This window comes from Colius striatus, chromosome 6 (genome assembly GCF_028858725.1).
Source record: "Colius striatus isolate bColStr4 chromosome 6, bColStr4.1.hap1, whole genome shotgun sequence".
Classification (NCBI taxonomy): Eukaryota; Metazoa; Chordata; class Aves; order Coliiformes; family Coliidae; genus Colius; species Colius striatus.
Genome location: NC_084764.1, coordinates 10,697,729 through 10,713,954, shown reverse-complemented (window position 1 = coordinate 10,713,954; position 16,226 = coordinate 10,697,729). Strand labels below are relative to the sequence as shown.

General features: G+C 44.5%; 1 protein-coding gene across 1 annotated transcript in view; it reads right to left on the bottom strand.

Annotated features, from left to right (window-relative positions):
• The window catches only part of SLC1A2 (solute carrier family 1 member 2), a 77,249-nt gene extending 62,020 nt beyond the window's left edge, over nt 1-15,229 (bottom strand). Inside the window, exon 1 of the mRNA XM_010196466.2 lies at nt 15,150-15,229. Within this exon, the coding sequence (XP_010194768.2) occupies nt 15,150-15,166 (17 nt within the window). The 5' untranslated portion in view covers nt 15,167-15,229. The remainder of the gene's footprint in view (nt 1-15,149) is intronic.
• Nucleotides 15,230-16,226: the final 997 nt, after the last annotated feature.

The window sequence follows — 16,226 nt, the reverse complement described above, 5'->3', positions numbered from 1 at the left end:
CCATTTTCTTAGAAAATTTGAACACTACAGTCTTTCCCAACATATATATTTGTTGGAAAAAAGTTTGTGGGTTACTGAATGAATAAAAACGCCCCAAACTTTAGAACCTTCCACACACTGTTACACCCATGTGATTTCTACATAGAAAAGCTGCATCAAAAACTAGCAGGCATTGGACTCATTTTTCCCCCTAAATTTTGATTTTTATAGTTAAAATGGTTACGTATCCTGAGATAAGTCTCTTGTCTCTTATCATGAGACATTTTCTGTACAAAATTTCAAATGATTAAGTTTTGCAGTGGAATTTAGAAGCTCAGAAGAAGAGATTCCCTTTCAAACACAACTCATTCTGTCTGCCTGTTAATGGCTGGATAAACTGCTAGAGCTTCTTAAAGCTTGAGAGTGGATGACAAAGCTCCAGGAAAAATAGATAAAGAAAAAAGATCTTACAGCTTACATAATGTACTATGAAATCCCAGTGCTATGGAACTCTTGCAGTATTTTCTCAATAAAACACATGACACCACAGTGCACAGCCATCAGGAATGGGATTTTGCATTTTCTGCTGCTGAAAACCATTAATAATTTACCTCTGACTGACAGGATAAGGTTGCCATAGTAATGTCTGAAATCCGTATTCACAAAAACATTCTTGGGCTGCACTGAACATGCACCATGTGTGTCTTAACAGGGGGTAGATGTGCATACACTAAAGCTCAGGTCGCCCCATGAAACAGTGCAGCAGACTGAACAATAGATCGTCTGTATAAATTTAAGGCAAGCAGAAGGTCACACCTCTGCTGACATGAACTGACAGAACAGCATGGAAGGCAGCAGAGTGATGACCAGGAAAGATGAGCAGGAAATATATCTTGCTGCCTGCAAGGTCTTCTGGCTGAGGGAAAGTAACAATGAATACTCTTCATTTCTTTTATTTGGCTTTTTTTTTTCATTTGTTTTATTTCTGTCTGCACTTCCCATAAGACATGTTTCAGGATCACGCTGTAAGAGGATCCATTTCTTCTAACAGAGCATTGGTGGGTGTGGGCACACATGCACCCCCACAACCACCCTCAGTGTGAAGTCAGAACAGCCCTGATCTGTGTCCGTCAGCCATAAAAGCCTGTGCCACATTTCTGCACAGGAATCCTTCAGTTCCTTGGAACCTGAAAACAAGTCAGGACAAGAAGTGGTGGATGCATAGGATACTCTGTGGTGCTGCCCATGATTTCAGAAGGAGGATCGTGTAGCTTAGGCCATTTTTACCAGCTGGAAGTCATTATTATTAACAACATATAATTCACTACTTCATGGCCTACACACGTGTTGGCAGCCCAGCTTCTCTAACGGGGCCAGTCCTCTACAATGGATGTAGCAACAGCATGGTGTAATACCACAAGGACTTCTGTCCTTAAGAGGCAGAGTGAATTGCATGCAGTGGAGGGCGATGGTGTTGCAGGCAAGTGGAACTGGATGCCTAAGGGAGGGAGCTGGGCTCATATCTGCACTTAGGCCAGCCTGACTCAGCTGTGACCCAAATGCTAATAGCAGTTCTGTGATATATGTGAATGCAGTGATTTCAGTTCCTAGGGAGCAGTTCCACAAACCACAAAAACATGACTTGTGGTAGATGCAGCAGGGAGGGATAAATTGCCTGTGGATAAATTGCCTGTGGGGATTGGATTCACTCCCTGCCAGAGACAAGCTGAGATTTTTCAAACATACACAAATCAGATGCTTGAATATTAGGAGGCCTCTCTGGAAGACCATGGTGAAGCAACCCTGAGACCTTCCTACCCATGGACAAATGCAGACTTTTTCTGGGTTGCTTGTTTAGCATCATTCCTGAGCACTGAATTCACTCAGACCTAAAGCAGACAATAATCACACTAATGTGAAGTGAAGGCATCATACGGTTCAGATTAAAAACTAAGGCTAAAAAAGAAAATCACAGAAAATGCATATGAGTAAGCTCTGAAAAGGAAAGAGAAGGTCAGAATAAGTGTATGTGGGATGGGCTGTGAATAAGGTAGTAGTGAGAAGAGGATAACAGGTGAGGGAAAGTCAATTTGCATTCTCTTTTGTTGCACTAGAATATGACTGTCTGAATTAAAAGTGTTGTATTAAACACACTAAGAATGGTACCTCATGGTCTAGACAGGATTTTCTGCACCTGGAGCCTCACCATATTAAAAGGAATTACAAAGTTTCAGCTCTGAGACAGTTTCCAACCAAGCCCAGCTCTTTCTATGCCTCAAGCATCCACCTGCATATCCTAATCAGAGTTTTACTGGCATGTTATCCTAAATCCAGATTCGGCAGCATAAAGCAAATAATGAACAGCAGAGATCAATCTTTCTCCACTTCTTTAAAGAAATGTGGTTAGTTGGGTTTGGTGATAAAGACTACCATTTCCCTTCCTTTCATTTCCACTTTGGGGAGCTGTGATACTCAAAATACATCACATTGTGTACTATAAAGCAGATCTGAGTATTAAGAATTCTGGTTTTTTAATACAGTGAATCTTTGCTGTCCATCCGCTGGCAGAATTGAATTCCAGGTTTGAATTTTTCTAAGGCAGGAAAAAATGTGACTCCACAACCTCAGCTTGGCAGTGGGATTGCCAGTATATTCCTAAGTGGAGTTTCATTAGCCTATTTATGGCATTTCATTAAAAAAAACCCCACTAGTACACTTACCATCTGTGAGCATTTTCCTCACAGCTTCATTAGGGAAGCATCAACTTGGCTTTCTTTGGTTTTCTCAAGTCATCTGTTTTTAGTGCTAATTACACCGTCCCATACACAGCCTTGCTGCATCCTTGTGATTAGATATTACTGTATGGCAGCATTTACTGTTAACAAAATGCCCTGTGAAGGAAGAACCAAGAATGTTAACTTTTTAGCCCCCACTTCTGCATATCACATAAATGTTTCTGAGCTGTACCTTGAGGGGTTTTTGTTCAAAAGAGGCACAAGGAATTGCACGCTACCTCTTTCCACAAGCATCCTGCTCCTTTCACACCCGCAGCAAGAGGGACCTGTGCCACAGAGGGCACAAGGCAAAATCTGCAACAAGTAAAGTCCCAGTGCTCTGACACAGCTGCATTGTATTTCAAATAGGCAAGTATGAGTCATATTCATTTTGTGCATAGAATGTAGGGGGGTAATTAGCTGCCAGGCTCAAACTTACTGAGTGTGCAGGCAGGAAGGAGTAGAGTTTCTGTCAGTTCTTTAACCCCATCTCCTGGCCTCATCTGGGCAGTCACATTCAGAACCCAGCCAAAGAAAATGAAGCTGCTGAAACTCTGGGAATTTAAAGAAGATGTGATTTTTTTTCCCCCGCCTTTAGAACGTCAAAGCCTTTACAACTCTAAGGTTTGCCTGCACTGGGAATCTTTTGTGGTGCAGGCAAAGGCACCATGCTGGCTGCCCTACACTTTCAAAGTACAGTCAGCTGCTTCACCTTTGCTTTGGGGTAGGTGTATCTGTATGAGGAATTAGTGCAAAGGAGCTCCGGCCAAGAAGACAAATAGCTTGCTTCCCAGCAGGCGAGCCCATGCGTTTCCAGACAGCGTGCCAGCATGCCTGCAAGTTGCTGTGGAGGACTTTAAAAGAAAGGCTTTCAGATCAACAGGTAATCCGGCAAAGCATCAGAGCTTACACGTGACACGCGCCACGTATTCTGTGAAAGGCTGGACTCAAGCAAAAAGTCCAATACATTCCACCGATACTGCTTTCTTCCTGCAGCCACATGGACAATGGTCTCACTGAAGGAAGCGTAAACCTGAAGCGAAATTTTCCTCAGCTATAACTGACCAGAAGCTACTGGCAGAATGCAAGCAAATAGATGAAAATAAGCTAGGCATACTTGGCCAGGAGAGCTGCAATTAAATGTGTACCACTTTCCTCACATTCCCTTGTAATTAATTTTTATTCATTCTTGCAATGAGTAAAGGTGGAAACAGTAACAAATGGACAGAGCACCTGCCTTTCACCTATTAAAAGAAGCATTCAGATGGCGCTGTGAAAATTCCACAATGCCCTTTTTTCCTCACTTCCTTTGCATAACAACCTGACATTTGTATCATCAATTAGTTTTAGCAACTATCAAGTCTGCTTCTAGTTCAGGTGACCAACTACTGCCAGCAGCCTAAAGAAAAATATGATCTAGAGACTTCTATTGCAAACAGAACAGAGCAAGTAGCCAGAACTGTCAAATCCTACTTCAGTTTTTGTTGAGGAGTCACTATTTGGATCTGATAAAAAAACTTGAGAGTGAAAAACATTCATGTCTAAGGCATGCTAGTATGTATAGGCAAACTAGTGGGACACTGCACAGGAGTGCTGATGCCCACATGAATGTGAGCAGTTGCACTGAGAATACACACTCACACAACAGAGTCCGTGCAAGCAGTCTTCAGTACAAGCCCTGTCATGCAGGCACTAAACAAGTTCCAGGAAGCTCCCACCTTGTTCAGGGATGAGTCAATAGGGAAAAAAAAGAAACTAAATGTAACAAAAGTATTATAGGCAAATAATAACTAGCTGGTGAAATATAACTTTTCATTTTTGCACAGGAAAACTCATAATGACTCATATTGACAAAAATATTGACAATATCATATTGACAATAATTATTTATGGCCAATTTCAATTAAATACTATTCCATTCTTCTTTTACACTTCATCATGTGAAGAAACGCCCTACTGGGGTGTTGCCTTGCCTTCTTAATTGCTTATTCAACTGATAAACTAGGTTTTTTCTGTCTCTTGCTATTCTGTGCTGCTGGACAGAATCTAAAGTTATATCAAGGTCATAGGCCATGAGAAGGAATGGACCTGTTGAAATACAACACATTGTGCCTGAAATTGCTAAAGAAATCATTGGCTTCAGACGGGTTTTGACTTTCACTTTTCTGAGCATTCTGAGCACAAAACAAATAGTGGTGGAAGGTGTTAGATTAGTGGTAGAAAGAAGATTAGCCAGTCAGCTGCCAATAAGGTTCTTTCCATTCTGGCCATTGATCTGCCCGTGGCAGTAATGTATTTCCCATAACTGGAAAATGTCCTATGTACCCTTCAGGTATGTACTTTTGATGTCTAAAACCCCAGTTTTACAAATCAGCCACCATTAACAAATACATCCGTTTCAGAACAGTACTTAGAAACAGCAGCTCTGAAAAATGCAGTCTGCCTGTATAAATAAATAGTTGTCAGGTTTTTGGGTATCTTAAGCTTCAGGAGGAAAAAAAAAAAAAGAACCAACAAACTGAGAGAAAGCAAAAGGAGAGCCTAAGAACCTGAACAATGAAAAAAAGCTGAAAACAACACGGTGTTTTCTCCACAGCAGGTCCACACAAAGAAACATGTTCAGGCCCTCAGATAACCCCTCTCTGCTCTAGTCTGGCAGCAAAGGAGCAACCAACAGCATCTGGGATGTAAAGTGTTTGAAACAGGCATATTTGCATTACCTGACTGCCCGTGGTGACAGGACTGTCCCCAGCCACAGACTCTTGTATGACAGGGAGCAAATCTCACACCTTAGCACTCTATAATAAATATGAGAATTTATTACCTCTCCTAAGTTGTCTCTGGTTTCTCCATTGGGACAGGAAGATAAATTAGGAGACATTAATCTTTCCGTACATGTAATTTTAGTTCCCCAAAAAGGCACATCTTCAGCATTCTGATATCACAGCATGACTAAGAAATAGATTGGAAAAGGAATATCTGGATATGGCCACTTGATACACCATGGGTGAGAACAGAGGTTGTCAAAACTACCTTATTGATAGCAGAAGGAGTGTAAGCAGCAGGGCTGGAAGTTAAAATCCTCCTTCTTTTTCCTTTCTCTCACCCTTGAGAGAATGAAGAAAGCATATGACAGCTGCTGTGATTTCCTTATGGTGTCTAAAATTATGGAAACACTTCACTTAGAGGATGATGCATGGTCACTGTGTAACCCATGTACACAGTAACACAGATCTATGATAGTAATTACTTTGCTCCTTCCCTTTCAGTTCTCACTCTTGAAACCAATCTGACCTCCACGTACCCACTGCTGTTTCTGCAAGCTCCCGTTTGATATACATGTCCAACCCGTGCCCCATTCTGGCAGGTTCCTCTCACCAGCTCTGACCAGCTTCCAACTGACAACTTTCAGTGCTCCCTCTGAAAATGTAGAGCTGATGGCTTTAAGGTGAGAGCTCTAGCTCTTCCTTCTCATCACCTGCAGAACTAAGTGGCTCTCAGGAGCAACCTAGTGATCTCAGACATGCTGACTGCTGAAATCCTCCTATATTTGCAGGAGGAGGGGGGATAGGATGACTGCTACACTGCTTCAGGTATCACAATGATTTTGTACTTTCAATGCAGAGCCTGAATTGAAAATATTATGAACTGTTGCCACTAAGTAGAATTAAACTGTCACTTAACACTTTTCCAAGTCAATTATATCAATCCTACAATATCGCTACATTAATTTGTCAAGGAGTCTACACACTGAATTGGTATAATCTACAGACTGAGTAGCATGACAATCAGCAGAAAATCACTTGTGCTTATTGAAGCTGATGGCAAATCTAGATTGAGTGATCCACGCACAGGGGAAAACTTCACTGATGAAATATTACTGCTCTTCATGTCTTTATTGTTAACGATTACATATGCTGGCTCTGCAGGATATTTTGGGGGTAGCCCAAAGTTCAAATGGACAGGAATAAAGATCCTGGCATTCGAGCCTTCTGACTACATCTTTAGTATTCCCTCAAAACAAGAAAATGCATTCTTTTCTCCTGATCTGGGCAATACATCCACATTAAGTAACACCATTGCTATTTTGAATTAGAAAAAAATATCTGTAGGTTAGTTAGCAAATAAAACCTATAAATTGAGTTGTTTTTGGACTCCGCCTGACTCCTGCTCTCACCAGGGCCCCAATGTCAAAGGGCCATAACAACTGACGGCAGCGTTTTTTAGCCAGAAAAATGAAGTACACAAAGCAGTTCTGGTGATAAACAGTGTGGTGCTCTTGCTGCAGTGAGCTGCTGGAGCTCTGTCTGTCTGTCTGTCTGCTGTTCATGTGTGTAACCGCTCCCATGGGGCTGGGCTCTCCTTGGCCAATGCCACCACAACGATAAACCACAGTATCTCAAGCAGACTGATCTCCTAAAAAGCAGAGGCTTCCAAAGCACGCACAGCTACGAAACCAAGGTACCTAAACTCAACAACCCACCTCATTTGTGGAAAGGCAAAATAAATATCTGTTTAAGAGCACCTGGTAACACGATTCCACTGTTTCAGGCAGGAACTGGTGAGAATCCAGGTGGCCAGAACAGGACTCCTTCAGCCTCAATTTAGCTATGTAAATTCTTGCTTTACATTTCACAAAATCCTCAACTGCTACCGACAGTAACATCTTTTCAATAAATATTATCCAGGGGTAAAAAAAGTGTCTTGGCAAAAATAGTTAGGTATTATAACTACCAATCAACACACTGGGACTTTATTCTTTGCACTCTGATTTGGCATCTGCTGCCACGTTAGCAAAAAAAAAATGGGGCTCACACAATCACACCATCCTTGTGGGTTTTATCTATTTCCTGCTGTCCAATATGTTTTTCCACCTCTTCACTACTTCAAGCCAGGCATGATCAGGGGTTCTGCATCTCAAAGCCACTGAAGCCTCCATACCCAAGGGTGAAGAACCGTTAGACCTCCCTGAGAGCAGCTGCAACAGGAGTTCAAGCTTGATTTGGTTTGCAAGTGTGCCACCATGTCACACAAACCTGTTCCCAGGAACAGGAGATGGGAATGTCCTCCTGAAGGCACCCTAGTAGCTCACTTGAGGAGGCAGTGGCTGCTCTGGGGCTCTTCTGCCCTTAGTGTCAAGCCCAGTACTGTGCCTTTCAGAGGGTCTTCCAAGTTCCCCTCAGAAAGGGCTATTGGGAAACACATTCAGCAGACCACTGGCAACATGTGCCTGCATGCAGGCCAGGAAAGAAAGCAAGAAGGGAGGCAACAGCTAATCCTAGAAGCAGCAGGCTTCCTACTGAGGTGCTTTGGTATTACAGTGAGACAAGTTTTGTAACGCTTTTGGCCTACATAACTGTGAAGGTTCCTCCAGCACTTGCTGTATCAATAGGAATAGTATTTCCTGGCAGTTTGCAGCATGGGACGTTGCCATCTGCCTGTTCTAAGTTCCTCTAAAAAAAAAAGTGAGTGATTCTGATCTGTTTTTCCCTGCCTGTCCTAGATTGCTGTGATATAAATAGCAGCCAGGTGTTAATTAATTCCCATATGCATGAGTGTGAGGGGATGCTGTGTGTTTATATACATGTGCGCTTTTAAGGACAAATCTCTTCTCAGTTACTATAGCAAGAGAAGTTCCTACACAGATAAGGACCAGATGCTTTACTAATGAGTTCGCTTTCTGCCCTAAAGGAAGTGTACTACAACCATACATGCTTGGTCTGCTGCTTCTGCCATTGTACGGGGCCCAGAGCTCTTGGTATGTTTGGCCACAGAGGACCAGAAACAAAAGCGTGAGACCACAGAAGGCTGATAGTGTCAGAAGTAGACCAATATCGAATTGTAAAGAGAAACCCAAGGCTTCAGGGCCTTGGTTTGGTTGGTAGAGAGATCTGGAGCACAGGTTGCTTTTCCCTATGATAATGGCTGAAGATGTCCCTGCTCACTGCCGGGGGATTGGACTAGATGAGCTTTAAAGGTCCTTCCAACTCAAAGCATTCTATGATTCTATGACTCTATATGAATTTAAATGCCAGTAGGAATAGCCCAGAGTTTAACTCATGAGTGAAAAAAATAATAGGAATGGCTACAGAGCAGAAAGCAGCCTGGAAATTCACTGATTTTTTACTTGATGCTTGTATTTTTAAAAAGTCAATAAGCAGATCAGTCACAGTCACACTAAAAATGATGCAAATGATATGTTTCAAGTTTGTCAGCAAAACTTAAAAAAAAAGGCAAATATAGTTTTAATCAACCCAAAACATTTCCTTAATACAGTGAAGTGTTTTGTTTTGTACTGGAGCCCCTACTGTTTCGGGTTAGTCTTCCTTTCTTCTTTGACTTTGTTTTCAATTGAAAAATAGGTTTGAACTGAAAACATTTGGACTGAAACTAAGCACTTATTTTTGAAAAGTAAGAACAAAATTATATTTGTTTTTAAATTCTCCTTCCACCTTCTTTTTATAATGCACTTCAATTAATTGATTTTTCAGACATGTCAGTGAATATGAAACAATGCATTTTTGTGAGTTTCATGCTGTTCTAATGTCACCTGTAATTAGCAGGAGTGTTTCTTAATTCCGTTATGCCTTGGTTCTTTTTTGTTCTTCCTTGCATGGATCCCCAGTTTGGAATTGCTAACACAGGATCAAATGTGTTCTGGATAAAAGGTTAGAAAATATGATGATCTCTGGACCTAGTCTGTTACCTTTCCCAAGCCCTGAGACGCATACTGTGGCTAATTGTATTAAAGCTTTAAGTACACTGAGAGGCTTTGAAATTAATATAGAAGTAGGATTAAATATATAAAAACACAGTTATTTTTGTTGTTTGTATGGAAATAGCCTTTTAAACTAACGAGCTGGAGGCTAAAAGTGTGAAATATCGTATTGCCTTGGCGAGACAGTTTTCATTAGCAGATGCACAGTAACAGGGATGATGGATCTGACAGATTCAGCCAGTGTTTTCAAGAACTCATTCAATTAATAGTTCTAAATAGGAGGTATTGCAATAGGTTGTTAAATGTGGTCATTGGTCATAGGGAAACACAGTCCTGCTTTGTGTGCCTAGTTTGTAGTGCATCTGTACATCTACATATGCTTGTGTGTTCAGGAGGAGGGTGTACACGTCTGCATTATCTCACTGAAAGCTATAGTAAGAACCATAGAAGGGTGGGGGTTGGAAGGGACCTCTAGAGATCACCTAGTCCAAGACTTCTGAAAACCTTGGCTGTTTTTTAAGAAAGCACAACTTCCCTTTAGCCTTTTTACACCTAATCCAATCCTATAACTTGCTTTTTAAAAAAAGTTCAGAATAAATAAACCCCTGCAGGCTTTAGAAGAAGTATTTTAATCCTTGTGCAGCTATGTAAGGATCTGGATACGCAGAAAAATTGAGTTAATGTCTAAATGACAACTTCTTTTTGCAAGTGTAGCTCAAGGCCAACCTGAAGGCTGGGGCCACAAGAACTATGGCATCATCAGATTGATTTGAAGGAATGTGTTATCTCCCGTTATAGCCTAACTTGATTTTACTGGAATTGATGAGAGACTTGCACTCAAGAACAGTTAAATGAGGTAGGAGCCACCTTTCATCTGTCTAATTAATAGGCTACATACACTCCATCTGTCACACAAAATGTCTGCGAAAGAGCACAGGGTAAAACACCTCCATCCTGCGTTGGTGCTGTTCAAACCCTGCCTAAAAATAACAGTGAGGGGACTTGGAGGGTTTAATCCTCTGCAATAGCTAAACATTTGTGCCAAAACATTTCATCAGGTTTCCATTTTGAGGAATTTTGTGGGTAAATTACAGAGTAAGAACTTGGGTGACAAGAAACCTGTGGGTGTGCTTGTTGTACATACTGTGGCAGATCCTAAAACCCAGTCTCCTGTGTAAGTGCCTGAACCCTACACAAAGCTGCTTTATCTGACTTACCTAAGGGCATCCCGCTGTCTCGGGGCCAGGGGTATAATTTGTGCTGGCTATCTTATTTTAAGCCTTTTCTTGACAATGCAGCAAATGGCTCTAAGATTCCTGCTCCAAGATCCAAACTCTTCAGAGCTGCATGACTAAGACACTAATCTTGTATAATAAATTAATTTCTAAGGTTAAAATTTGTTCATAAAATGCTGACAGGTTAACTTGAATCCAAAGGGCTTGATGCCTAGGAAGGTATTTACTCTTTGTGCCTCTGGTGTTAACTTCCTGTTGAATTGACTAAACCTCATGTTTCTACAGGCAGCATAAAACCTGTGTTAAGTGCCATACTGTATGTTGTGGATAATTTTAGATAAATCAAATCACACACTCCCTGATCCGGACCAAACTTGTGTTGTTTGGTGACGCAGGAGCACAAAGCACAGTCACAACTGTCAAACTACAGCTTCAGAAACAGTGAAACTTGGGATGAAGGCAGAGAATATCTATAGAAGAATGCAGGAACAATCATGAGTGGAGAGGAGGAATGAAACACAGATGAGGGGTTTTTGTGGGGTTTTTTTTCTGTTTAGTGAGATATTGATACAGCCAAATGTCAAGACAGGGATCCCTGTAGCTTGCATGCAGTGTATCTGCTACTCTAAGCAGGACAGAAGCTCTGCATCTGTGCCATTTCATATTACATGAACATCATTTATACTAAGTGTACATAAAATTGTGAAGCACTTACAACTATTTTGCTCATCAAAACACATAGCTAAGTAATTACCCAGACTTCTGCATTTTGAAACATAACAATGTTTCAGCAGATTTTTTCCACTTTCCTGACACATTTGGCAGCAATGTGTATACACACGCACAGCCTTGTCCATTAACTGTGTATCGTCCCTCCATAAGGTAACATCTCTCCTCTTTCCACAAACCTGGCTTGTGCCTGTTGTCTAGCACCAAGACCAGCAGAAATGGAAGAGCCCTCATGTGGATTATTAAACTCCCCAGCTCTGGCCCAGGCACCCTCTCTGCCTCCCTTTAACTCACTGTGTCAGTGCAGGGACAGTGTCTCCTAGTGGCAATGCTCCTAAAGGAGCCCAACCCTGAGCTGCACCCCTGAAATTCCCACTCTTCAAAGGTACATATGACACTAAGGCATCTCCAGATTTATAAAGCGTCTAAAATAGTATAAAATAAAAGAAATAATTCCAGCCCCCAAGGTTCAGTATCCAAGTCACAGTCATGTGCTGATTTAATAGCTACAGCCTATTCTCTAGGCTTTACAAATGCTGTGGGTTTTTAAAAACAGTAGCCGGGTATTGCATTCTGTCCCTTTTGAAACAGTAGCACTGAAGAGAGAGATGAGAGATGTGGAGCGATTTATTCTGGGCTTTGCTCAGAGGTGGAAATGCAAGCACGGGCATCAACTGGCTCCTTTAACCTTTAGTTTCGCTCAGACCCTATACAAGCACATGAAATGCCTCATGCACTGCTGTGGCAGGTCTCCATGAGTTCTGCCTCCGACATACTGAGCCCTGTGCCAGACACCACAATCTGTGAAGAGGAACTGCTGTTGTGGATCTTTGAGCCACAATAAGGGCTGAGGAAAGGTGATGACAGCACAGAGAAGAGACCTCTCCCTCCCTGCAGCACTGTGCCTGTGGGCATGGGACGAGCAAACAGAGAAACAAGCAACCCTGCGCAGTGCCAGTCCTTACTTCTAGTCCTTCCTCCCTGAACTACCTATTTTCTGTTTTCAGCACCAGCTAACCACCAACAATCCATCTAGGTAATGAGATCCATATCAGGGGACTTTATGGAAGGAAGACTTAACAGTCACGGTACAGACTGCAATAAGCCAAGGGCCCTCTAGCTGGAGCTACAGATAGACCCCAGAGGTGTCTGGTTCTGCTGTGGTAAGGACTTTTCCTTGCTTGCTTTCAACCAACTGAGTTTTCCCATTGCCCACCATCCTCTTGGAACAGAAAGACCTGGGCAGAAAATTCTCATACATTTCTTTCCAGTAACACATTGAAAGAAAACAATGAGTGGACAGGTGAAGACATGGAAATCTCTCCTTGCTAACCCCAGCCCCAAGTGCCTGCAACTCCTTAACAATGGAATACAGATTAGCCTTCCTCTGGCCATATACTGAGGCCTTTTGGTGTCCATCACATACCCTCTCAGCGTCCCGCCTTAACCACTTCAGAGATTTTTTGTAAGCTCTCATTACAGGAGAAATAATATGCTGCAAAACCAACTGTGGTTGGAGTTCTACCACAGTGAAATAAAACCTTTATACACATCAGATCTCAACTGACTTATCTATTGGAACATCCCCAGACACAAACCTGGAGCACAGGCTGTTTGTCCCCACCTCTGGCAGGTCTTTCTCTATTGTACCTCTGTGTGCCCAGGACACATTGCTCTGCCTGCAGCAACAGGCACCTGCTGCTTCCCTCTCCCCGCCATGCCTTTCTTGATCAAGGACCTAGTCAGTATTCACTTTCCCTGACGGTCCACATGGTGCCCGAGCTTGCTGACATTTAGGTCAGGGTGTAAAACTTACCTCCACCCTCAGGTTTTCCCCTGACAGGAGGGAAAGATGACAATTCAGTTTTGGAAGACATTCCCACTGGTAAAAGCATTGACAAGTGAAACGCTTCCCACTCAACTTGATTTCCACACCTCCTTCACCTATCACTGAGCACTACTTGAATCATACCAAATAAACAGTTTCAGCTTGTCTTAGCCTTAGGTAAGTTTCCTAAAAAGTTTGGAAGCAAAGCCTAAACTTTTTGTTTATTTTCATATCCTCATAATTTGGCTCTGTCCAGTTAAGGAAAGCAAAGGCATTTGTGTATTGAAGCCTTTCTGTTTCCAGTACTCTCATATTTTTTAGCCCACCTGCTCAGCCAAATTCTTTGAAAAGCATCTTTTTCTACATACATTTAAAACCTCATTTTGTCCAAAGTTGACAAATCTCTTTAAAACAGCCACCTCTCATCATTCTTCTCTTACTAAACCCCTGCACAACAGATCCCGCCTTCCCCCATGGGTCCGAAACCGGCACAGACCTTCACAGCTGCCTCGGGTGGGAACAAGTAGAGCAGGTAAGTGGAAAACCCAGGTGAGAGCAGAAGCTGGTCAAGTCCAAGGATGGGGAAGAGACGGGGAAGCAGAGAAGGCTGGTTCTTCCACCTCCAAGCTTCTCCCTCATGGCTACAATTACTTGTTGACAGTGTCAAGTGATTGTGAGAAGAAATGTTACAGGGCAGATAAAACTGCTGGGCTGCTGCCGTAACAGGAATGCCCCACAAAGGACAGGTAGTAGTGGTGACAGGCAGTTAGTTACCTCAGTCACAGTCCTGTGAAGAGCCAGAAGAGCCCCACAGGTTTGCCCTCAGTCAGACCCAGGAGATTGTCCTTTTCCTAAAGCAACCAAAGTGAATACTTCCTAGTCTTCCGCTACTCCCAAGACAACTGTTAATGGCCACTCCACAGAGAGACAGTTCCTTCCTTTGTGCAGGTACGGAGACACTTGTGTGCACACCTTCCTGGCCCCGTGTCAGGCTATTTAAATCAGCTCAGCAAGTCTTTCAGCCTGAGAGACACTAAAGCAATACAAACAGAGCTTCCTTTTGCACTCTGTCCTCAAAGAGTCCTATCCAGAGCAGATCACACTGATACAACCTGACAACATCCAGGGATAAAGGGGAGGCTCACATCAGACACAGTCTAATACTAGCCAGCATTATAAGAGGGCAACCAGAGATCAAGGAAACGTTTTCTTTTCTTTCCTTACTACCAGTTACTCCACAAAGCGAACAAGCCCCAAGCCCTAGAGATGCAGCGTACAATCCTCACGATACTGTCATGGGCACAAAGAAGGGTTTCCTTCCCAGGGACATCACCAGGGCTGAAGTGTGTTTGCTTTTCTTTAAAGCTACTTGTAAAGCCCTTTGCCCTTCTCAGCATTTCTCTTGCTAGCACTGTAACGCATTTGGCACGAAACTGCAAAATTGCAAAACTCCTCATGAAGTTGGATTTGTTTGTTGACTTTTTAAGGAGCAGTGTGGGGACAGCTCCTCAAATCCTTCTGAACTATGGAGTCTCATTATGTGCTTCACCTCTGTGTTAACTGTTCACTCAGATTCTTCTTTTAAGCAGGTGATTTCATCTCATCTGCCCTCCAGGGGTTAAAGAAAAAAGTGATGAGAGGAAAACCAAAACCTTTCCAGTGCTTCATATCTTAAATTCTTTTTTTCTCCCTTCTCTCTCTCTCTTCCTTTCCTAAACGTGTCTCGTTTGCTTCTGGTTTCCTCCCGCACTCTAATGATTCTGTTAGGGAATGGCGAGGGGCTAGGATTAACAATACAGCAGATGACAGGAAACTGCTACCAAAAGCACAATGCCAGACCCCCGTCATCCTCCCATTCCTTGCTCCCAAGAGAAATGCCCCCTCACCCTTCTGTCGATGCCATGGTCCTGAAAGCCCCCCTGTCTTCTCAAGAGTCCAAGGGATTATTTTGGGCAGGAAGGTGCGAAGGTGGTCGGCTCTCGGGGATAACCCTCGCTCGCGTCTGGGAAGGAGCCTGCAATTTCTTGTAATCCCGAGGGCGAGAATCTGGCAGCTCGGCGCCGCGGCTCTCTTCCTCCCTTGCTGCCGCCGCCCCGGCGAGGGCTCCGTGTGCAGGGACCGGCGCTCGTGTCGCGCCCGCCCAGCAGTGGCCGGCGGGCGAGCAGCCGTAGGCACCTGGGCAGCGCTCCCGGCGCCCTCCCCTCGCCGTGGGCTGCGTGTGCGCCTGCGAGGTGGGGGTGACTTCACATCGGCGCGGCGTTGGCTGAGGCTGGATTGGAAGGTTTTAGCCCTCGAGCTGTGGATTTGCAGTCTATCCCTCTCTATTTTAGGCGCGGGCTGACATCACGAGCCGTTGTTACTCCTATAAATCTCCCCAGCAGCTCCTTGACAGAACCAAGGCGGGGGGAGGATGGGGGGGGGAAGTGAGGGGGAGGCGAGCCCCTCGTAGGGGGAGGGCCAGGCGCTCCTGGCCGCGACCTGCCCCGTTCGCCGCGGACCGCCACCGCCTCCCGGGGGCAGGCCCGGGCCTCGGGACCGAGAGGCTCGCCGGGGCTCCGGGGAGCCGGCAGGGAGCGGCGGAAAGGAGGGAATTCCCACCCTTGCACAGACACACAGCCCCTCCGTGGGTGTCTGGCGGCCGCCTGAGCCCCCTCATGGCCTCGGCGAGCCGGACGGCGCTCCGGCAGGACGAGAGCCTTGCAGCCCGCCCGGCCCAGGGCTGCACCGTCGCTCCCGCACCCCGCCGCCGAGGCACCTGCCCCCGCCACGTCGCGCCCGTGGGGCCCTTTGCGGGCATCGTACCATCTCGCCGAGGCGGGCTGCGACCGCGGCGGGACCGAGGGGCCGCGGCGAGCGGGGCCGCCCGCCCTCAGAACCTAGCGCGCGGGGCCGCCCGCCCTCAGAACCTAGCGCGCGGGGCCCGGTCCGGCTCGGCGCGAGGCGGTGCTGCCCCCTGCCGGGAA